This window comes from Eulemur rufifrons, chromosome 5, assembly GCF_041146395.1.
Source record: "Eulemur rufifrons isolate Redbay chromosome 5, OSU_ERuf_1, whole genome shotgun sequence".
Taxonomy (NCBI): Eukaryota; Metazoa; Chordata; class Mammalia; order Primates; family Lemuridae; genus Eulemur; species Eulemur rufifrons.
Window position 1 is genome coordinate 41,411,694 of NC_090987.1, and position 25,361 is coordinate 41,437,054.

Here is a 25,361-nt window from a genome sequence, read left to right on the forward strand (position 1 = left end):
CTTTCCAGTGGGCTTGAAAAGAAAGGAGTTCCTAGCACTCTGGAAGGCTGAAGTGGGAGGATCGCTTGAGGCCAGGACTTCTAAAGCAGCCTGAGCAAGAGCAAGACTTCATCTCTACAGAAAATAGAAAAATTATCTAGGCGTGGTGGCACACTCCTATAGTCCCAGCTACTTGGGAAGCTGAGGCAGGAGGATCACTTGAGCCCAGCAGTTGGAGGTTGCAATGAGCTATGATGTCACCACTGCACTGCACTCTAGCCCTGGAAACAGAGCGAGACCCTGTCTAAATAAATAAGTTAAATAAATAAATAAATAAATAAGAAAAGAAAAGGAAAGGAGTCACTCTAGCTCTCACACTGAGGAAATTTCTAGGAGCCGCTGGGCCTGCACAGAACACAGAACTCTGAGCCAGCCTGCCTGGGTTTGAATCTTGATGCCACAAACACTTACTTGCTGTGTGACCGGGCAAGCAGTTCAACCCTCTCTGGGCCACAGTTTCCTCATCTGTAAAATGGGGATAATAAAAGTACCTCCCTTACAGGATTGCTGAGAGGATTAAAAGATTTCTTATGTGTAAACTGCTAGCTAATAGTACCTGGCACATAGTAAGCACTATATGTGTGACCTGGTATTACTAATATCCATGCTGTAATAGACTTGCATATACTACACCAAATTTCAAATTCTTGTGTGACCCAACTGTCCCCCGGGACAAACTTAATTCCTAGGAGAGAACTTCTTTGAGCAGCCGCCATTCAACTTTGGGACCCGCCACTCACCAGAGATCTCAAGGCTTTTCTGCGTGCCAGGAGTGAGGACTTTATTTATTGCATTATGGTAGGAAAGGAGGTGAGGGGTGAGACAAACATAGGTCCTTTACTTGCTTTTGGTTCCTTTGAAGAGGAAACATTCCTTGTTGCTCCCCTTGCAAATGCCAGCAGCCGACTCCAATGTCTTCTATAGGACAAAGATAGTAATCTTGAGGCTCCTCCTCTGCTCCAACAAAAGAATCCCAGTCCACAGGGGCACCTCTCCCTGGGAACTTCTTTCTGGCAGTAGACAGGAGTGAATTAATAGACAGGCCATTAAGGAGGGCAACCTGGAGGACTGGCATTAGATATTACGGGGAAAAACAGAACTAATTAAATCGACCTGATCATCTAACTTTATACTTGTGCATTTTACCTTTCAGTTTGGTATTGCTGTATATGCAGGAGACTTATTCTACTTTAACAACACTTTTTTGAAGGAAGAAAAAAACTTTCTGAGAAGCTATGGAATACATTATTGATTAGAAAATTAGCAACATCATTATTGATAAACCACTCCAGATATTTTTCAACAGATTTTCTGGGGGTTTTTTGTTTTGTTTTGTTTTGTTTTGTTTTTTTCTTATAGTATTCTGTCTTCTAGAACAAGATCTAAACCCCAATAATAAAAACTTAAAAAAAGAAATCCATGGGACATAACAAAGAACACTGTTCTCTAGATAAAATGACAGGGAAAGAGATTTGTTTTTCAGAAGGCAAAGTCTGGAGGGAACATAAAAGTCTTCCCCTCCCTGAGGTTTTTCAGCCAGGTTTGTGCCCAGAGCCTGTTTTTCTCTTGTCTTTGACAGTTCTGATCTTCTCTACATTTGATTTACTGAGTGCTGTCATTTCTCTGCTCTTTACTTTCACAATCACACATTCAAACCTGATAAAGTTCAAGACCCTGAATACTTGCAGGTCTCCCAGATTTACAGTCCTCCTGCCCCCCACCCCGGCCAGCCGGCCCGAGGCTGATTGAATCCTCATGGACAGAAGCCATCGGGGATCAGCACAGAGCCAGCGGGTCCAAGAGGGTCGGGCCCACAGGGAACCTCAACCCCACGTCAGCTCAGTTATCCGCAGCAATCCCTGGTAGCTTCCTGCCCCTAGAAAGTGATTATCAACATCCTCTTGTTTTACTTCTAACTTCCAGTCTGTAACCTGCCTGTGGGTACATGTAGGAACTGTAACTTGCTGCAAAACTTAGAATCGGTGCAAATTGGGTGCAAAATCATGGTTCATGCGTGTGAGTGCTGAATTTTCCTAAGTAGCCTTGTGATCAAGGGCAAGACCCTTAACCTCTTGGGGCCTCAGTTGCTCCATGCATAAAATGGTAGAAATATTACATTCTACAAACATTAATCACAAACGAATGACTTGGGTCCTCCTTTCTGCATGTACCTCTGCCAAAGTTCCAAGAAGACTGCTAGCATGTGTCTCATCTGGCTCTTTGTTTTCCGTCAGGTTAAGCACAAACTTACCTGTTAATCTAAATACTACACCAATGGGCTAAACAAAAGGGACAATTCATCTCCAAAAGCTGAACAGTTAACTTAGACTCAAGTTTTCAAACCACTGAAATGTCTTCTGATGGAAGATGCTATCTAAATAATCTCTTCTGTGTCTGTAAATCTCCACTAAACCACAGAACACTGAACAAAAGCCATCACTGAGGACAGACACTGTTATTCTCAACATGGTTACTGTATGGGGACTTCGTATTTACCAAATAGATAATTCTTTTGCATGAGTTAATATTTTCATTTATCTTGAACCATCAGAATTTTCTGATTAGGGTAAACATCTTAGGTAGCAGCAGTTTTAAGTAGGTCTTTTTTTAAAAAAAATTACTGTTCCAAGTCTACGAACTAAAAAGATGTAATTTTCCCCCCTTTAACATTCATATCGTAAAGAGTGCTAAATTGTCATAATGCCTAAAGGGGAAATTGTGTTAACCTATTAGAGAAGAAAGCAGAGTTGTTGCCTACCTTCTTCAGAAGACTTTATTTTTTATTTTATTTTGTGTTTTACCTGTCTAGTCAAAAGACACCAGTAGAGTATATTACAATGTTGCTTTTTCCTTGCCACATATTCACATCTGCAGAGGTGAATAAAGACAGAACCTTGACCTAACGTATATCAAATAACTTTTTCTGGCTACTCCTGAGCCAGATTACTGCTCTGTTTGCAATACCACAAATTAAAGGTATGCAATAATCCAGCAAAAACAGTGTGTGCATATTACACCATTTTTAAAGATTGACTACTACATAGCCAGTACCTAGCAAATTCTAGCCAAAAACCACAGTGTGGATCCACGAAATAAAGCTGTCAACCTTTGCATTTCAAAGGCATCTTTCTGTCAAGAGCTCAGCCTGCTTTGGGTAAAAGTCAGGTGAACAGGAAAGAGCCTACCAGCTCTTTGGACCAGAAGCAGAAGCCAGCTGCACCGCTGCACTTGGCACTGGGTTAAGCACCCATGATGGAGGTTGAAGGCATAGAGATATAGGTTCAAATCTCAACTATGCAGCTCACTGACTCTCTCTAGCTGTGTGTCCTTGTGCAAATTCCATAATATCTCTACTTCTCCTTTTCCTCTTCTGTAAAAAGGGGGTGGTAACAACAGTAGCCACCTGGTATGATTGTCATGAAGACTAAATGAGTTAATATCTATAAAATGATTAGAAGAGTGTCTGGATCAACATGCAGGCTATTTGAAATGTTTGACAAATAAGCAGAAACACAAATATCTATTTCAGGTCACTTCTTATGGGGAAGGGAGGTGAAGGAAAGGGAAGAGGTACCAAGGACTCAAAGATGTGAGGCAGGAAGGTGATCAAAAACATGAAAGAGGCCGGTACGGTGACTCATGCCTGTAATCCTAGCACTCTGGAAGGCCAAGGCAGGAGGATCACTTGAGGTCAGGACTTTGAGACCAGCCTGAGCAAGAGCAAGACCCTGTCTCTAAAAAAAATAGAAAAATTAGGCAGTTGGTGGTGTGTGCCTGTTGTCTCAGCTACTCAAGAGGCTGAGGCAGGAGGATCTCTTGAGCCCAGGAGTTTGAGATTGCTGTGAGCTGTGATGACATCACTGCACTCTAGCCTCAGCAGCAGAACAAGACTCTTTCTCAAAAAAAAAAAAAAAGAAAAGAAAAGAAAAAGAAACCATAAAGGAAAGACATGGGGAAAAACCTTTAAGAATATCAGACACTTCCTACTGGGAATTATTTGAGATCGTAAACTCATCCTGTCTGAACATAGCTGATGGTGCAAGGAAGTTTGTGTTGTTTTTTATTTGCTCATTCAGAATCCTTGATCAAATGTCTGCTGCGAGATAAACGCCATGGTTGGCATTCGAGGTGCAGAGATGAAAGACACAACTCTGCCTTCGAGCAAGAGAAACAGACAAGGTTACAGAAAACCACCACACCAGGTGGCAAGTGCCCTGGCAGAGAGAAGTCAGGGACTGTTGGAGTGCAGCCAGGGAAGGCTTCCTGAAGGAGGTGTCACCTGACTGAATTTTTGAGGAATGAGTTACCCAGACAAGGCTTAGGAAGTGGCAGAAAGCAAAGAGAACTAACCCAGGCCCTAGTGTGAAGTGCCAGCAAGAAAGTGGAGAGGTTGGCAGGATTCTGAAGCATCGGAAGGTCATTTAACTATAAATTTTATTATACTACAACTGTAGTGCAAAAACGGGCCCTTTAGAACAAAAGATAAGAAGTGTCAATGAGGAAGAAATGATCAAATCCCTAAGTGTATTCATTGGAAAATTGGCCTCAAGAACGAAAACCTCTTCAGACAGAGAGATCACTGTTGCGTGTTATGAAGGCCAAGTCATGACTGAATCTCTGAAAGTAAACTATAGTGAGATTTGGGGCATTAAAGTGGAATCTAAAATGATAAAATTAAGGTGGAACACTAGAGTGTAAGTAAGCTCAACGAAGCTAGAATTTTTGTCTGTTCTGTTCACCACTGTTTCCCCAGGGTGCAGAGTGGGGCCTGGCACGTAGCAGAAATGCAAAACATACCCACTGAATGAAGACACGTGTGCACGATGTGAAAACAGTGCGCTCCGCAGAAGCTCGCACTCACTTCTCTGACACAGAGATGTGATAGCGCCAGCCTCCTAGATATGCCACTGAGTAATAACTCCCACTCACCGGCAGCACTAGCTGTGCACACCCAAACCAGTGCCAAACGCCAGGACATGGTTGTTCACTGTCACTGACAATACCTCCTCTGTCTTCGGGCCTGTGGCACACTCCCTCCAGGCCTGTCCACCTCTAACACAGACTGTTGCAGGCCTCTTGGAAAACAGGTGCTCGAGGGCTGGCCCCTGGCATGGGAGCTTTAAGCGAATTCCCTACCCGGCCTGCGGACTCTCTACCCACTTGTCTTCGTCCTCTGCTTCCAAAGTCCTTCCCTGGATCTCCCCTGCACCTGCACCTCACCCCACCCTCCTCACTGTCCCACCTATGGCTGCTCATCCTCCCCAAGCCTTCTGTCAAGCTGAGCCCTAGGGCAGAATTACTCCCCAAGCTCCCTGCTTTGCTATTCCGCAGGTCCCTCATAGTCTACCTCCTTCGGGACATCTCACCTGGCAAATTAGAAGAGGGTCGGTGGGCTCCTGCCTTGGTTCCTACATAATCACTTCACTTCCACGGCACCAATACTCAATTAATGCTCCAACATACAAGAGGTCTCCCTTGCTTTAAGTGCTAGTTATGTTTCTCAAGACTTGTGGGCACATAGCATTTTTTAAATTTCAATCATTCAAGGCCACGTTTGGGTGAAGAAACAAATTCAAATCACTTTCCGGTTGATCTACACTACAGTTTTTAACTCCTCGTTTCAAACTGGTTATCAGTTATCCAACGTTTAAGGTTTAAGTTTCCCTGTCCTATATTGACTCTCTTTCAAGGCCCTAATAATTTTTAAATAAATAACTTCATAGTTAATACATTGGGAAGTGTAGTTTTTACCTGCAGCTCTTTAAATCAATCACCTAGGTATTTATATATATTTGTGGCAAACTTGCCCTCCAAGTTTGCTCTCCTTTCTTATATAGCAAAAGATGCTTTAGCTATATAATTTGGTGCCCAGCAAAAGACTACATTTCCCAGATTTCCTTGCAACTAAGGGGGGGTGCACTGAGAAATTAGGTTCTAGACAGTGGGTTATAAGGTATTAATAGAGAAGCACAACTTCTGGATCATGCCCTTACAAGGAAAGAAATACGCTTTTCCCATATGTTTTTTCCAAACTGTTGGCTGGAACTTAGACGTGACAGCAGGCACTATAGCAGTCGTATTGGATGATGAGACAGAAGCTGCAAAATTATATACTAATAAATATATACATATAAGAGTATATCTAACATACGTGTCTGGTCTGTAAGACAATACTGAAACAAAAACCAATTTAGTCATCATCCAGGTTAAGCAGTAAGATATTACCAACATTTTTGAAGTCCCTGTGTGCTCCTCTCTGGTCATTTCCCCCTTGTGATCCCCACAGCCGGCGGCAATCAAGACCATGAAGTATTTTTGGTTTGGTTTTTTTGTTTTTTTTTTTCCCAGATAGACAGCTCAGAAGTCTGGTGGGCAGCATGTGGCAGGGGGCACATCAGCATTTAGTGTTTTTGCTGATGGGATGGTAATATTACCGTAGGCTCTCAAGGTCTCGGTCTGCCCTTCAGTCCAGGACTCAGAACCCCCGAGAGAGCGCCCTTCCTGCTCCCGCAGGGAGTCACTGGGGCCCTGCACTCCCGGCTGGGTGCCTCCCACTGGCTCCATGCTGCCCAGGGTTTCCTTCACTCGCACAGCGGGCGGGTGGCATGATTGCCTTCACCAATGCCATTCCACTCTGGCCCCCTGACAAAGAGAAAAATGAGAAACTGTATTCTGTTGTTGACAGTATCTTGCTTGGAGTCACTGCAAAGGAGAATTTAAAATATCTATGTATCTATAACCTCACGTCTCTAGTCAGCTGTTAGCTTATCACGTTGCTGACACGTAGAACATGCTCAGTGTCTGGTGAGAGCATGAGTGGTGCTGTGACTGAGCTCGAGGGAAGCCTGGAGAGTAGCAATGCTAATAAGAGATAATGTTTGATGAGCACATGCCGAGAGCCAGACATCGTTCTAAGAGCTTTTACAACTTGTCTGCATGACTATGAGGCAGGTACTTGTCTTACAGGGGAGGCACAGAGAGGTTAAGAAAATTGCCTAAGGTCACTCAGCTAGTGAAGTGGCAGAGATTAACTTCAAATACAAGCAACCTGGCTCCAGAGTCCAGGCACTGTCACATCTTTCACAGTCACGCTGCGGAGTCTTCTTTCCCGTCAGCAGCTGAAACCAATTCGGACACTTCAGCCAATCCATCTGTTGCATCTGGAATTTTCCTTACAGTAGTGGGAGGCTTCAAAAACCAATCTCTCCAAATAGGGACTAGGACAAGATCAATATCCTCTTCCTGCAACCACTCAAAGACGAGCTAGCTTTAAAATTCTTAATGTACAATTCAAAACAATCTCTTTATAAATATGATTCCACCCCCCACCCCAGCATCCTGGCTTTGTTCCAATAAGCTGGTCCAACTCACACAGTTGGCCCTCAGTTCAAAGGAGCCCCACTCATTCATTCTCTGACAAATTTATCAGTGATTTTGTAAAAACAAAAATATATACATATGTATACATGCATATATCTATACACATAGACCTTTATACACACATATACACATACATATATACATATGGTTAATCATTATTCATGGTAGCTGTGTTCTATAAAGTTGCCACAAACACTGAATAGTCACCACTGAACCATTGCTCCTAGGGGAAATACAGGGTTAAGTTTCTTTGAACCTCTAATCACAGCCCTGTTTTATGTGTGTTTCTGTTTAAAGACACCTTATTTCTTATATAGTGTTGATTAATTAACACTGAACTCACAGTCAACAGCACCATAACTCATACCTGCAGGAAGCTTCTCTCACATGTATATTTTCTCTGTAAGGCACATCACAGCCTCCTTGCCCTTAGGAACACTAACAGCACTTCCGTACTATATTTGGAGGCCATATCAAACAGCAAACTCGCTAACAAAAGGCACACAAATGGCACTACAGCGACTCTGAAAGGACGCTCGTTTATAGTCTGAGAGCTGAAACAAGGCAGAGAGTCGCCCTGTTCAACCTCAGCTGGGAACAAGCATATCATACAACTCAAATTGTTTGCTGCTCTGCACGTGTCTGAGAATGATCAAGAAAGCATCCAAGTATTGATTTGGGGGTTACTGACACATTTCAGTGAGTAGGCGAATTTGCAGTAATGGAATCTTTAAATAATGAGGACCACACTCTTTGCCATCTTTCAATCATAGATGCGAACCAAAACGTTGGCTCAGTATTAGACAGGAACTCCACGATGTCAAAACTTCTGATTTGAAAGTGAAAACATTTTATCTTCCTTCCAATGGGCTGTCTTCACCATGACAAATGTTCAAATATGGAAATGTTTTTCCAACACCTAGGGATAGCACTAACAGTAGTGAGAACTGCAGATAACATTTCTCCAGCTCATTCTATGAGCCAAGCTCTTCACTTGGATTATCTCAATGTAATGCTCATAACAGCACTGTGGGGCAGGTACTCTTATTATCCTGAGGGTCAGATGAGGAAACTGAGGCCTGAAGAGTTCAGAAGCTTAATCACAGAGCTGGTCACACCAAGTGTCCAGCCCAGGTCCCTGCCTGACCAGCCCAAGAGGCTGATCCCTTCACTGTGCCATCTCTCCTCGTCCCCAAATACAGGGGACACAGGGAAAGACCTTCTGACGAAACTAAAGGTGGAGCCCTTACAAGCACACCGTAGACAAGGTTCCTGCCCTACAGTATCCCTTTTTAAAAACTGTCACCATATAATATCCTACCTAATCAGATGCACCCCAACTAGATACATAGCACAGACAGACCCACAACAGTTCCCCTGTACTTCTCTTCCACAATGTCAAGAGCAAACGTCAGCATCATATTTTCTCTTGCTTGCTTCATCGCTAACACTGATACTGGGAGTGTGGGCTGGAAATGAGGAAGAAGCAAAAGAATTGTCTCTCACTTCCTCCCTCCATGTACCAAATTGAGGGCTCACTGAAGAGGCATTATTTCTGGACATAACCCTCAGTAAGTCAATCCAGGCAGAAGCAGCATCCAAACAGCTGTTCTTCTGCCTAGAGAACAACTTCCAGGCACTGGGGTCCCAGTAAGACTTATTTGTAGGTGACCAGACAATGAGCGACAACAGGGCAAAGAATGGGAATGAAGTAGAAAGAAGAAATATTCCAATCTGAACCCTCTGAGACTCAAAAAGGAGAATGAGACCCGTTGACTTCATTTGAGTTGCGATGTACAGGGAAAGGTAAAGCTGCAAAACGGGTCAAATTGTCTTTGGTCCCCTGCCCGCACACCCAGTGCTGTGTCCCCAACAGGGACTCTCATTAGGCTTCCTCAGATTCTGTCCTTCCCTTGTTCTCTCTCCCAGCACTCACTCCCAAACAGGTGGCCATTGGGCTGGTCTCAGCTAGTGTGCTACTTGGAGTGACAGGGTTAAAAAACAGCCCGCCAGAGGTGACATACTGCTGTTGCTTGATACAGTTTTTTAAAGGAGTGATTGGTAGAATTTCAGATTCCTTGGCAGTCTAGTGGGAGAGAGTTTTTGGAGGGAGTTTCTTAGAAATATTTAGTATAATTCCTACCAGGTAAGCAATCACCTGCCACACCTACAGGTAAAGTAGGTTTTGCCTAATTCTGACTCCAAACATGAATCTTCTTATTTCAAGGCACTCTTCGTGCTTACTGGATCACTTGTTTTTCAATCTATAACTTAAATATTGAACTAAAAGTATTATAAACCTTTACATTTTTGTGTTGAGGCCATCTAAAGACGGCCACTATCTCTACTCTTAGAAAAAGTCCCTGCTTTGACTAACCCCTGGGTGGGAAAGGAGGAAATTGCTATTTGCTTTTGCTTAGAAATGTGAGCGTGTTTGGATCTCTCAGGTTTCCATAAAGCTGACAAATCAAAATGATGAGTTTGCTGTAACAAATAAGGAATTCTGTGTATAAATATTCAGTGGCAAGATGTGAGCACTACGGTAGAATTTCAAAAATGGTCAAAATAAAGATGGTAAATCCCCAACTGCTGTGAAAACAAACAAGATACAGCTTGCTGAATGGGGAATGAACACTCCTCAAATGCCATATTACTCAAGAGTGCTGCCCTATGTCAGGAATTCCCTGAAAACTTACTTAAAATGAACCAGTAACAAAGAATCATAGACTGCGACAGCTAGAAGATACCTTAAACTTCCTCTAATATGACACCCTCATGAGAAACCTGAGACCCAGAGAGTCCCCGTGTTTTTATTTGTAAGTTGCTTATGTGGAACTTGGAACAGATTTCCCCATAGAAACAATGTGAGAAACGATGTTTAGAGCCCCAAATGCTGCCCTTCTCCCCCTCGCTAAACAGTGCTGTGTACTTGAACAGTACTGTTTCCTACCATTGCTCACTGCAAGTGTGCGCATTTAATCTACACTTGAGATGAACATAAGCAATCGACTACCATCCGTAACATCGTGCCAGAGGGAAGACACAAACCCCAGAGATGGGTGAGTGGAGCCACCTCCAACCCTCTGTAAAAGGTTAGAGTGTTTTTCAGTCTATGACACAGAAACTCTTCTCTAACTGGTTGAATAATGAGGGCGTTCATGTGTTCATGCAGCTGAAGTTCAAAGAATGGGCTTTAGAGTCAGTTCAACCAGGATCTCCTGTTTCTCTGCCATTCCCTTGCATGTGCCTCTCCCATTTTTGACTTCACCTTTAAGTAGCTTTTTTCAGGTGGCAAAGGGACTGTGCTGGTTCCTGCACATCCTGGCATCCAAAGGAGAGAGGTAAAACTGCTGTCACAGGATCCAGAGCAGGAGTCCTGAGATTCACCTCGATTGGACCCGGTAAGTCACATGCCCACCCCTGAGCCAATGACCTCAGGCGGGGAATGCAAGGAACTGATTGGTTTAGCCAATGAAGTATCAAGGTTGAGGTCTTCTCCCCTCCAAGTACTTGGGTGATGACATAAACTAAGATAAAATTGTGAGATGAGTGAAGGGGAGAAATGGATGGATAACCAACAATGTCCCCTAAGCCACCTCTTCCCATTGCCCTCACTCATCCACCGTGGGAAAGTGTTACGTGGCACAGCCAAGGGAGCTGGATTATCTGGGCAGGCACACGTGTGGGGAGCAGAGGAAGGAAACGGAAGGATTCTACTTCTGCTCACCCTACCCTAGAGTACACTCTACCCCCAATGTCTCGAATTCCCAGACCATAGACAGACACCCACTCTCTGTCTCAAATACAGCTACACAGACCTTCACTCCAGTTAAGACTTTAGGATCTGCCACCACCACTCGAAAGGAAAATATCAATAGAAATTTATGTCTTTTCCTGCATCATCATGTGTCTACATGTCTTCCATCTTCCTCTCAACTCCACTTTCTTGTCCAAGAGAAACATAAGGGTGCTAGAAACATAACTCATTCTTCGTCCCCTGACAAAGTAGCTCTGGTGCTCATTGACTTCCCAGCATGCTTTGGGAAGAAACTATCATGGCTTCAAAGCCACTTTTTGATGGTCTGACTTCAGTCAATCATCCACTAAGAATTTACAAGGTTAACCATAAGGTTATCTAAAGAAATGTACAGAGAAACCGAGATGGATCAATCCTGCTATCTGAAGTACCCTCGTATCAACAAAAGTAAATTTATCCCATTTTCTACAGAGTATCCTTCTCTTTTTAACTAAGGATGGTTACAGTGTTCATTCACGAGCCACCAAGCTGTAAAAGGTAATACATAGACTTGTGATTAGAAATTAAGCTGGAATTAGATGCATGAAAATCAATCACAACACGAAAGTAAAATAAAGAAAGGGTCAATTATTCAGGTTTCTCAGTAAAATTATCCCACGTAAAGACTGCTTTCAATCTCACTCACACTCTACTCTGAAAATCCCACTTTCTAAAATGGTGGTTTCCCACCGACTGACTGGCTCAGAGCCCAGGGCTCTATCTCTAGAACTTTCCACAGGGTTTCAAGTAGAACCACCTTTACTTGACTGGAAGCTTGGAAATAAATTGTCCCATTAAGGGTTAAATTTAAAAGAATTAAGCTATTCTATGGCTATAATACTACTATTTTAGATGCTTATAATGGCTTACAGTGATTTTAAATTCTCACTAAATAGTACTGCACAAAGCTTCCATTCTGACATCCTATCTACCAGTCTCTGAGATGGAATACACTGGTAGAAAAAGACAACTGCCAATATAGAATTTTCTTTATAATAATGGCAAGTAATTTTTTAACGTTTTGGCTTTTATTATATATTATTTTAAAAAATGAAGTTTGGTTTCACAATGAAACAGATATGTTCTTCAGAGTATAAGTGAATGGAAATTTTTTTTTAAGTACTCTCTCCTTTTAACTGGTTCCTCTCCCAAACATTTGCTCCTTTTAACTAACGTGATTTTTACCTTCTGTAAAGAAAAAGTGGTTCTTTTCTTTTTTAATTTTTTGTAGAGATGGGGTCTTACTATGTTGCCCAGGCTAGTCTTGAACTCCTCACCTCTGGCTATCCCCTCACCTTGGCTTCACAAAGTGCTGAGATTTTTTTTCCATGGTGCCCAGCCTGGAAAAAAAATGGTTTTTAATTTGGAGTCACAAATAAAGTGACAACAATCAACATAAAGATATTAGTTGTTTTGTGTTATTAATAGCTCAATTCTGGGTATTGACTCTTGGGACCATGAAGTTCTAGTTTGGCATGTCCTTATAATGCTCCCTGGCTTCATCTCACAAGCTTTTTAAAAAGGATGAATGCTTTCTGGCTAATGCTCTCTCCTAAATTCAGGTTAAGATTTCAAGGCATGTTTTCCAAATTATCTACTCACCTATGATTTACTCCACCCTTCCCAGGGGCCCAGGGTTACGTCTGGAGGAAAAGGCAAGTTCACTCTCCTTATACTGGATGAAGGCTGCTTAAATAGAAAGAGGTTGTTTCTAATCCCTGGTCTCAGTTGTCAACATTTCAAATATATGTGACACTAGCAAGTGGATTTAAATGGATATAATCTTTTTGTGAAGCAACTTGATCATCAGCTTTAATAGTCAGGGAGTTTCTTGTGTAACATTATGACATTATTTCCAATGGTGACAAATTGCAAAGAATTTATATGTTCCACAACATAATAATTGTTAAATATGGCATGTCCACACAATGGATCATTATAATGCCATTAAAAACATGGTTTTACAGAATATTTAATGAATGGGAAAATGCTTATTTTTATGGCATAATCATCTCTATGGCTGGTAAGATATGGAGAGCTTTATTTTCTCTTTTTTGTACATATAATTTTTCTGTATTTTACAAGTTTCTATAATGAGCATGTATTGTTATTTAAAATAAGGAAAAAAAATTCCAGGCATTCAGGAAGGCCCAAGCGGGGCCCTCGCCCTGGGTGTGAAGTCAGTCTGGCTGTCAGTGGGTCAGCAGGTCAGTCGGCAAATATTTATCCAGTGCCTACGTTGTGCCAGGCGTGGGGACAAACACTGGGAACACAAATGACTTAAAACTAAAACAAAACAGCCACGACCAGGAAGGGCTGCTTCACTGAGGCACTTAGAGTTCAAAGTGAGTTTTGATAGTGTTTCTCTGGTCCATCCTTTCTGTCCCCTTTAGACTGATGTCCTAAGGACAAGAAGCTAATTAAGCAACATATATGTTAGTAACTTTTTAAAATCCAAGATACCAATCACCAGAAAGTCCAAATAATTTAAAAATTTTCTCCTTCATGTCATGTTAGGAAAAAAAGAAGATAAATTACTAGAAAACAAGGTAACATAAGGGATGGATTTACAGAAATTCAGCTGTTCTACATCCTTTTAAAATGGGACTACACAGTGAGAGTTGCTGTTCATACTGATGTGAGACACTGTCCAATTTTAAAGAAGTAAATATTTTCCCTGCAGCTTCGTGTTGGGATCTTTGAAGAGTGGTAATCCTCTTATATATGATAATGTTCAATTAACCAGAAACTCATCACTGTTCTGGAAAAATGGAAGATTCAGTATGTATTTTTATTTTTTATTTTCTAATTTTTGTGAGACCCATTGCTTCAAAATTGTATTTAGAATTAAGATTGCCATTAAGAATTCGGCTTGAGGTAAAAGTAATTTCTGTAATTTATATCTTCAAGAAGACTCTATTTATATACCTACTGTTGTTTGCAAATAATAGATTGGATTATAATGAGTGAAATGTACCTAATAATTAGCCAAAAGAATGGTAGTCCTATTGATAATGATTTTGTTTAAAAGCAAATGTCTTTTCTTAAAGATGTGCTATGTTATCCATATACAAATAGAAGTAATGTAATTTTTACAGAGGTCTCAAATAGGAATTAAAACTCTCCATGTTCTGGAAACTAGTCTCAGCTGTGCCCCTAACTGGTCTGGTGTGGTGCTTCTACACCTCAGGGTTTTATTTTTCTCATCTGTAGAATGGAAGTGGCAAATGCTACCTCCTTATTCCTTTACAGTGAGGATTTAAGGATAATATATCTAAAAATTCCTCCAATTCTTTGGCAGAATGATCTATAATTAGCTGAGGAAGACTCAGAAAATCAGGTGTTAATGCAGATTACATGAAGATGTTCTTTTATCTCCATGCATTTGTCTGGGCAGCTCACCTTTGGCGGTCCCCATGTGTTGTGTGTGTGTGTGTGTGTGTGTGTGTATGTGTGTGTTTTGTTTTGGGTGTTTGTTTGTTTGTTTGTTTTTGTTTTTTAAACAAGGTTTCACTTGTTTGTTTTTATTTTGTTTTGTTTTAAACAAGGTCTCACTCTGTCGCCCTGGCTAGAGTGCAGTGGCATCATCATAGCTCACTGTAGTCTCAAACTTCTGGGCTAAAGCTATCCTCCTGCCTCTGCCTTGTGAGTAGCTGGGACTGCAGGTGCTCACCATGACCCCAAGCTAATTGTTTCTCTTTATAGTAGAGACAGGGTCTCACTCTTGCTCAGGCTGGTCTGGAAGTCCTGAGCCCAAGCGATCCTCCTACCTCAGCCTCCCGAGTAGCTGGGACTACAGGCACATGCCATTATACCTGGCTAATTTTTACTATTTTTAGTAGAGACAGGGTCTCACTCTTGCTCAGGCTGGTCTCGAACTCCTGAGCCCAAGCGATCCTCCTGCCTCCCAGAGTGCTAGGATTACAGGCGTGAGCCACCGCCCCCGGCCTTGCTTTAATGTTCTGTTGTTAAATCTCCTTCTAAACATTCATCTTTATGCTCTTCAATGGGCTTCCGCTTATTCCTCTACAACACACACCAGTTTCCTTCCCCACCTCATAGGTAAGCTTTTTTTAAGCAGGACATAGATATTTGATTTCCTAACTGAATGTCAGTCTCAGGTCCTATCCCACGAGGTTTCAATGAGACCAGTCATGTTTACCACCCGGTGTTATAATCCCAAGTTGACTTTACTTGTTACCTGTGCCCTGTGTGTTTGTACATAGACACCTAAGTCCCTGAGCATTGTTTATGCCCTCCTTCCCAACTGTTTTCTCATGTGAATCACCAGGCACCTTCAATACCTTATTCTTCTTTCCACATTATGCCTGTTACTCTTCAGAGTAGCTGGGTCACAGGTTTACCTGGCTGTTTTCCTCCCTTTCTCTTATTCTCTTTTCAAGCTCCATGAAAAATTGTTATTTATCCAGTAAACTCCTAGGTGAATTATTATTTCCCAGTGTTGTGAGATGCCCTCCATCCCAAACCAAAAGCCCATCATTTCAATCCATAATTCCAAATTCAGTAAAACAAGACATCCTGATGGCCTGCCACTCCTGTCTCAGGCCTTCCCTCTTTCAAACTCAACGAATGTCTGTAGTGAGACGCAAGGAAAATAACCAAGTGAGCTCCCGAATCCTAAACTTCGTAGCCCCTAAAAATGCTTCCTTTATTTTCTGATGAAGCCGTTCATCCCCACAGGAGACAGGGTGATCACTCTGCAAAGTCTTAGGTATTATCTGAGAGCATCGTGTCCCTCCCACTCATCCCAGCCTATTCATTGCCCTATCCATTCTTCCTCCCCGAATGCTTCCTGGATCTGTCCAGTTCTGTCTCTACTGCATTGCCTCAATCGAAGCCCTTATTATGTCCTTCTGGAAACATTACCTGGTCTCCTTTACAGGTCTCTGTCTCAGTTTACCTCCATACTGCCACCAGAGTTACTGCCTGATGCTTCTCAGGCCCTGTCAGTAGCTCTCGTTGCTGCACAGTGAAATGTAACACCTTTGAGAATATAGTCCCAGCCCTCTTTTCTGGCCTCGTGCTCTGCGTTGTGCCAATAATCTTGGGCAAAGAGAGCAACTTCCAATCCCAAGTGAATGATGCACTTCCCTGCCTTGGGGCCTTCCCCATTCTCCATCTACATAGCCATCATCCTTTCTTTCAGAGGACCTTCCCTGATTCTCCCCATCCCCACACCTCCACAAAGTCAACTTCTCTTTCCTCTAGTTCCTCTTTTAGCTTCCCTATGTTTCTGTTGTCAGGTAGATGAGCACTGAATCATAATCTTTTCTCTTATCTTCCCCAGAACTTGACTTGGAGCTTGGCACATAGTAAGTGCTTAAACTGTTAAATTTCCAAGAATTTTTGAGCTACTTGTCTTTACCACTGTAATGATCTTACCAATGGTTGCTGGAAATCAGCCACAATGCAAGTATTTACATGATGGGAATTGACACACCCTACAGTAGTGACTTTTGCAGGGCCGATTGGGGTGAGGAGAGCTCCTTCTTAAACACAACACTGAGGGTACAAGTAATACATGAGCATGATCAAAGCCAACTGCCCTCTTCTATATCCCCCCACACCCATTCCTGGTCTCTTCCCTGGAACTGAACAGTTTGATGTATATATTCCAGACCTATTTTCACAGGCCTTATGTATTATACTATTTGATGTTTTATTTATTTATTTATTTATTTTGAGACTAGAGTCTCACTCTGTTGCTCAGGGCTAGAGTACAGCGGTGTCATGATAGCTCACTGCAGCCTCAAACTCCAGGGCTTAAGTGATCCTGTTTTCTCAGACTCCCAAGTATCTGGGACCACAGGCACATGCTACCACACCTGGATAATTTTTCTATTTTTTATAGATATGGGGTCCCACTCTTGTTCAGGCTGGTCTCAAACTTCTGACCTCAAGCGATCCTCCAGGCTCAGCCTCCCAGTCAGAGTGCTGGGATTACAGGCGTGAGCCACCTTGCCTGGCCTATCTGCTGAATTTAAAGCCTGCTGGTTCATTGTTTCTGATCCATGAGGCCTTCTCAGGCTGCTTCTGCTGTCACTATTGTGACACTCTGTCACTTTCCTCTGACCTTCTTCAGCACCAACTACATCATTGCTAACTTTTAGGTGCCTTCAGTTTTAAGAGATTGTAAGTTGTTTGGAGAAAGATATCATTCATATTTAAATGCCAGTAGTTGCCACAAAAGAGACCCTCAAAAATGTCAATGGTCTATTCTTTTATCCCAAATCTTCCAGGAATCATTTAATGCCATCCGAATATACCATTAAACATAAAAGTATACAAATAATAAAAACATTTGGGTTTTTTAATTTATTTTTTACATAAAGGACAACTCTAATTTTCTCAAGGTACTACAGTGTCACAGTCAGGAATAAAAGACAAGGGACCAGTCTATGTTTTGCTCAGTTAGCATGTCTTTAGGTAGGGAAAACCTCCTTCTCTTCCTCTTCCATTCTGCCGCCTGGAGCCACACAGAATAGGAGAGAAACTTCATGGTCTCAGAAAGCATTCTCTTGCTAAGGTAACACTCTAATGCTTAGCAGCCCATCCCTGTGGGTGTGGAGCATGCCATCTGACCAATGAAACCACTGCACTGTGCCCAGCAAGACGCTGTGACACAGCTTGATGGCCAAAGTGAGACCCCCACTTGTCTTGCAGGCCCACATTCAAATGTGGAGAAAGGATCATATCTAACAAGTCCAGTGCAGGTGAATTTCTTTCTGATCCCAGAAGCAGAAAGTGTAGGGCTTCTGCCAGCAACCCCTGCCCCCTCTCAGCCACAGGCCCTCCTAAAGTGAGACCACCACGCCACCTTACCTGAAGAACCCCAAGGAAAAGGCTAGAGTATATTTAAACACATTAGGGCAGCTAAACAAGCCCTTTCTACAGGAAGATGATAAAATTTAGATATCTGAGTAGAGGTCACCAGAGGTCATAGCTTTTAGTCCTCATGAATTGTTTTCTTAAATATTAAATGAAAAAGTTAAAGCAAATATGGTTTATGCATGGGAGGACTTAGTCCTCTTGACTGCAATATAAGAAAGGTGGTGAAATCCTCCCCAGAGATGAGAAGTTGCACCCATGGCCACCCAGTACCAACCACTGATGCAGGGGCATTTGGAAAAATTAAGATGCCATTTTCCTTGGAAGGAAAATTAGTCTTGTATCCTTTTAAAAGTCTTCCTTAGGACAGGTGCGGTGGCTCACGCCTGTAATCCTAGCACTCTGGGAGGCCGAGGCAGGAGGATTACTTGAGCTCAGGAGTTTGAGACCAGCCTGAGCAAGAGGAAGACCGGTCTCTACTAAAAATAGAAAAAGTTAGCCAGGCATGGTGAGGCATGCCTGTAGTCACAGCTACTCGGGAGGCTGAGGCGGGAGGATGGCCACCCGGGAGTTTGAGGTTGCAGTGAGCTATGATGACACCACTGTACTCCAGTTGAAGCAACAAAGTGAGACTCTGTGTCCAAAAAAAATAAATAAAAAAAATAAATAAAAGTCTTCCTTGCATGTCAAATGTCTTCTTTGCCCCTTTTCAAATAAATAAAGGTGGTTCATTCCCTTTCATTCAGAACTTAGTTGTAACAATTCAGGGTAATGACATACCAGCCTCACTTCTGATGGATTCCAGGAAATGGGAAGCAAGTTACTGCTAGAGCTCACTAAGGCCAGGTGTCCCCAGCATGTGCATTCCAGGTGCCCCGGCTGGCACACCCATTCTGAGTAACCCAAGACGCTCGAGTCACCTTAAGTAACTCAGCAACCCTTGATCTTCAGGCAGGGGCCCTGACAGCCACCAGCCCTGACAAACATTTTATTTTTCTTTCCCAAAGGAACATATGCAACTCCCTTACTAATTTTAGAAAACACATTTGGCTTAAAACTTTTAGGGTGGTCAGCTTCGGGATCTCCTAGAGTGGGCAGTAGTATATCGGGCACGTACTGCTCCCTACTCCGAGCCGTGTTATTCCTGCTGAACTCCAGGCCCCTGCAGCCCACCGGGACCAGAGCTGGGACTTTCTGAATCACTTCATCGTTGAGTTGCAATTCTCCAAATCCTCCAGGCCGTGTCAAATCCTCATGCCTTCAGCCACGCTGCCTCCCAGGATTACCACTGTCACCAGGGGCATTCTCTGATGTCTGTTCCTACAGTACTTTATGCCTGTCAGTAATAAAACATTATCAGGCCATATTACAATTTTTTTGTTTTATGGTCTCCTTCTTCTGATAAGCCCCAAGCAGCTTGAGCTCAGGAACCGGGACTCCCTCCTTTCTGTGTACCCAAAGACTATCACAGCACCTAGCACATATTAGATGCTCAGTAAATTTCAGTTGAAAGAATTAGTAACTTTAGGTGAAGGATATCATGGTGTCCAGTGTACTGTTCTTTCAACTTTTATCAAGGCTTAGAAATTTTCGAGAAAGGTTGAGGAATCAAGATTAATTGAAAGGAGGTCCCTAGATTTCTGGGTCACAGTGCCTAGGATGTTGCGTCTAGTGAGTTTAGTCCTTCCCAAAGGGCAGCAGTCCTACCAGGATCTAAAGCCCTTTGATGTGTTGAAAGGGGTCCTGACACGTGTGAGTGTGCATGGCGGGGGCGGGGGTTGACGGGGCAGGATTACCGGAGCGCAATGTCCCAGCTTCCATCATGGAGGAAGGGGTCCTTCCCAAGCCTCGGGTCTGCTCTCTGCACCTTTGCCTGCTGGCCTGTCTGCCCAAGGAAGCCTGAAATGAGCACAACGGAGGGCGAAAATCTGAGATCCAGGACTCTTCCCACTCAATAGCTCTATACACAGCTAGCAGGTGTTCAAATGCCACCCCTGGGAAGTGGCAGCTGGTGACATCAAAGTATGGCACCTGGCTCCATACGTGGGTCTCCGTAGGTCTCCAGGGACAATTTTCTCAGATTCAGAGCCCACTGAATTCTCGGATTTTCCACTCCTGAAGTGGAATGAGTTAATTTGAGCTCTAAAATAGTGTTGAAAAGTGGGCAAGATTTAGACTCCTAAAGGGTGACATTTCTGTTCTTTCAAAAACTCCACATTGTATTCCTTTTCTTGTTAATACTGCCCTAAAGGGGTTAGGCCATTCAAGCTGCCCCTACACCTCAGGACTATCAAATGCTTCCAGCAAGGGTCAAGGGTAGTCCCAGCCTCTTTGCCCCCAAGGCTCTGGGCAAAAGAACTACTAGGAGATTTGAGAACAAGATAATTCAAGGTCTCCTCTAAGTTCTGACATTTCCTCTGTGACCTCAGCTAAATCATTTGATCTTTCTACTCCTTAGCCCGCTGCTTACAAATGGCCTTCTCTTCGCATGTTATGCATTGGGCTAGTCATTTGGAGGACTAAAAACCAATAACAAATATAACAATTTTTAAGACTAAAAATAATTGTATAGCTCTTTAAATATGAATATAGACATTATTAAACCACAGGTTATATTAATCCAAAACCCAAACTTATATTTATGTGTGCAATAGCACGTCACTCAGATAGACATGGGACACAGTAACAGAGATTGTGTAGCATCTGGGAATGTAGGGGTTTGTTTCTCTCACTTATGCTTAGCCATACTATATAGCTCTTCTCAATTTATTTATATTAATTCTAAAGTAAACAACGAAAAAGTATACTTCCAAAGTACTTACTAAGTGACAAGCACGGCACTAGGAAGATCTGTACCAGGAATAAGTAAAGGAAGATTTTTGCTCTCAGAATACAGACTAGCAGGAAGCCAACACATATGTTGTCCATGACTGTAATTACAAAGAAAAGTAAATAATTTTTAAAACATGTATGCTGGAACTTAAGAATTGATGAGGGCTGTACCGTTCACATACACACCTATTCTATCTCCTGAAGGAAGCTGCCATTGCCTAGAATACTTTAGGGGATTCCAATTGGAGAATCATATTCAGGTTACAAGGTTGAGTATGTTCAATGGTTGCAAATACTGTATTCATCCTTTAAGGGTAAATTCAATTTAAAAAAATATAAAGAGCCTGGAACATCCTGTCATACCAGAAAGTAAAAATGCTGTCAAAGAATGTTAGGGCTCATCTCAAAAAGACATAAGAGCCACTTTCCAGGTCCCTGGACAAGGGACCAATTGCCAAAATGTGGCCAATCACCAAAAATGTGACGATTTCCACATCAAAAAGAAAACTAACTGCATTGGATTGAAACACATCAAATATGTTTAAATCTCTGAAGTCATGATGATGTTCAAAAACAAAATTCATGTTCACTTGTGGAAATACAAGGGGAGTGAGCTATTATTTTGAAAACTGGTAGAGATGGCATTTAATCTGCCTTTCCTATGGTAACACTATCGCAGAGTAAGAATTGAGGGGGAAGAATCTCTTCATCCAGGTATTCCAATTAACAAAGGAAGAATCAATGATACCATTCATCACTGTTCTGCAAGCCCTAATGAATTCATTATCCAGGCAATGAGCACCAACAGCTACAAACATAAAAACAGAGACAGCCAGACATTATGCACCTCCCGAGGGCAGTGCACACAACTACTTATGAAGCCGTCTTGACTTCTAAAAAATCTGAATTTTCTCAAAATCTGTCAAGTTATAGGAAAAAGGGGCATATATGAACATGTACACCAGGCTATAGGAACCCTGCAGGATTAACAATCACTTTTCTTTCAGCATCTTCCACAACAATAAATCAAGACTTATTTAGATCTAAATTAAAAAAAAAAAACAAGTGGAAAAAATACTCACATTTAAATGAAAATTGGGGAAAAAAATGAATGTTGACAAGGTATTTAATGAAATTAAATAATTATCTTTTTAAGGTGTGATCAAGGTGTTTTTTAAAAAGAGTTCTTTTAGGGTACGTACTGAAATATTTACAAATAATTTTATTTCCAAGATACAACTGGAAACAAAAAGGGTTGAAATGACTCTTCAAATGTCTGGTCAACATAGGCATTTTTAAAGCTAGTCAACATCATTTGAGTAGGCCGGGCGCGGTGGCTCACGCCTGTAATCCTAGCACTCTGGGAGGCCGAGGCGGGTGGATCGCTCAAGGTCCGGAGTTCGAGACCAGCCTGAGCGAGACCCCATCTCTACTAAAAATAGAAAGACATTATATGGACAACTAAAAATCTATATAGAAAAAATTAGCCGGGCATGGTGGCGCATGCCTGTAGTCCCAGCTACTTGGGAGGCTGAGGCAGTAGGATCGCTTAAGCCCAGGAGTCTGAGGTTGCTGTGAGCTAAGCTGACGCCACGGCACTCACTCTAGCCTGGGCAACAAAGTGAGACTCTGTCTCAAAAAAAAAAAAAAAAAAAAACATCATTTGAGTAAAAACCGTTCTTATATGGCTAATAAATCTATTCTGGTTGTGCATAGTGGCTCAAGCCTATAATCCCAGCACTTAGGGAAGCCAAGACAGGAGGATCACTTGAGACCAGGAGTTCAAGACCAGCCTGGACAACACAGTGAGACCCCCATCTTTACAAAAAATACAAAAATTAGCCAGGCATAGTGGCACGTGCCTGCACTCCCAGCTACTCAAGAGACTGAGGCAGAAGGATCACTTGAGCCCAGGAGTTTGAGGTTGCAGTGAGCTATGATAACACCATTGTACTCTAGCCAGGGTGACAGAGCAAGACATTCTCTCAAACAAAGCAAAACAAAGCAAACTCTTCTGCAGACAAATGCAAACAAGACATTTTCAGCAAATGCAGTATTTTTGAAGTGTTATCCTCACAGTGAGACACCATTTTTTCACAAGTGAAATCATCAAAGATTAAAAAAACACACAAAAACAACAGTGTTGGTGAAATTTCAGGAAGTGCAACCAGACATTGCTGGTAGGAGCATATACTGGTGGAGCGCAATTTGATAATATATATTAAGAGTTAAAAATCTCTATACTCTCTAGCCCAGTAATTCCACATCTGGAAATAATTTGAACTATAGAAAAAAATTATGCACCAAGATATTCACTGCAGCATTTTTAATAATATCGTTAAATTTAAAATTACTCAGTCTCTCGGGAGAGGAAGGGTTTACAAATTTTGATTTTATGTTAGACAACAGAAACTATATTTATGATGAATTTTTAGTAACATAAAATGTGCTTTTTATGTTAAGTAAAATAAAGTGGATGCAATATTTTTATAAGGTTTACAACTATATGCTTTTACTTATAATATTTAATTTTAATTTTGTTCTACATTTAAAATCACATATAAATGAATATGGCAATTTAGAAATGTTACTTTTTCCCCATTCATTTTAAGAAAAAAAAATAAACTCTTCACAAGCATCTTCCTAGTTAAATGACGATTTTTAGACTGGACTTTTCTTGATATTTATACATGCAGAAGAGTATAAAATCATGGGTTTATTGCTCCATAAATCTTCACTAAGTGAATACAGCCATATATGCAGTACTCAGAGAAGGAAATCAAACATTGCTACCACCCCAAAAGCCCCCTCATGTCCCCTCATAGTTGCTGCCCACAAAAAGTAACCATTATCCTAACTTCCATCACCATAAATAAATCTGTTTAATTTTGAAGTATATATGGAACCATACAAAATGTACTTCTTTGTGTTTGTCGTTTGTTTAATGTCAGGTTTGTGAGCGTCATAAACATTGTTGCAGTTAGCAGGTTTCTTATTGCTGTATAGTATTCCATTACATAAATACAGCATATTTATGTATTCTATTGTTGATGGATACTTTATCATTTCCAGTTTTGACTAGTAAAAATGGTGCTTTAGCGAGCATTCTTTTATGCATCTATTTTTCCACAGATATACACATTTCTGTTTGGTATATACCTATAAGAGAAATCATTGAATGTCGGGTGTATATTTGTTCCTTTTTAGTAAATCCTGACTAAAAGTTTTCCAAAGAGCTGTGCCAATTTAAACTTTCATGAGAAGTATATAAGAGTTCCAGTTGCTCCACATTTCTACCAACACTTGGTGTTGTCAGTCATTTTAATTTTTCTCATTCTGGTAGGTGTGATAGTGGTATGTTATTGTGGTTTTAATTTGCATTTTCCTTATGATTAATGAGGTTGAGCACTTTCTCGTGTATTTATTGGACATTCAAATATCCTTTTTTTTTTTTTTTTTTTGAGACAGAGTCTCACTCTTTTGCCCTGGCTAGAGTGCCGTGGCGTCAGCCCAGCTCACAGCAACCTCAAATTCCTGGGCTCAAGAAATCCTCCTTCCTCAGCCTCCCAAGTAGCTGGGACTACAGGCATGTGCCACCATGCCCGGCTAATTTTTTCTATATATATTTTTAGTTGTCCAGCTAGTTTCTTTCTATTTTTAGTAGAGACGGGGTCTTGATCTTGCTCAGGCTGGTCTCGAACTCCTGAGCTCAAATGATCCTCTCTCCTCGGCCTCCCAGAGTGCTAGGATTACAGGCGTGAGCCACCACACCTGGCATGAAATGATCTTATATATGGAAAAACCTGAAGATCACCAAAAGACTCTCAGAACTGATATACAAATTCAGAAAAGTTGCAGGATACAAAATCACATACCTCTATGTGAAAACTACAAAACACCAACAAAAGAAATTGAAGAGGACACAAACCAATGGAAAGACATCTCATGCTCATGGATTAGAAGAACTAATATTGTCAAAAGTACCACATTGCCCAAAGTAATCTACAGATTCAGTACAACCTCTATCAAAATACCAATAACATTCTTCATTAAAATAAAAAGAGCAATCTTAAAATTCGTATGGAACCACAAAAGACCCCAATTAGCCAAAGCAATACTGAGCATAAGGAATGAAGCTGGAGGCATCACATAATCTCACTTCAAAATATACTATAGGTGGGGTTGGGTGAAAAAAAAAAAAAGAAAGAAAAAAGAAAAAATATACACTATATATCCAGCTTCATCTATGTTGTCAAAAAATATTTATATATACACACACATATATACACATACACACACACGTATATATATATACACTATACAATGCTAAAGTAACCAAAATGTCATGGTATTGGTATCAAAAACAGATGATACATAGACCAATAGGACAGAATAGAGAACTAAGAAATAAATTTATATATTTACAGCCAACTGATTTTCAACAAAGGCATAAAGAACATACATT

The 25,361-nt window shown here is 41.5% G+C and overlaps 1 protein-coding gene across 5 annotated transcripts in view; it reads right to left on the reverse strand.

Annotated features, from left to right (window-relative positions):
- Nucleotides 1-25,361, reverse strand: part of GATA6 (GATA binding protein 6) — a 95,868-nt gene that overhangs the window by 35,711 nt on the left and 34,796 nt on the right. Inside the window, exons 2-3 of one of the 5 annotated variants that reach the window (XM_069468183.1) lie at nt 12,511-12,555; nt 881-1,049 (exon numbers count right to left, since the gene is read on the reverse strand). The exons of 1 other annotated variant lie outside the window; for it this stretch is intronic. In XM_069468183.1, the coding sequence (XP_069324284.1) occupies nt 881-1,049; nt 12,511-12,545 (204 nt within the window). In that variant the 5' untranslated portion in view covers nt 12,546-12,555. Of the gene's footprint in view, nt 1-880; nt 1,050-12,510; nt 12,556-12,817; nt 12,838-19,860; nt 19,964-25,361 lie in introns of those variants that run through there. 3 more of the 5 variants (XM_069468189.1, XM_069468190.1, XM_069468184.1) reach the window with 3 other exon arrangements.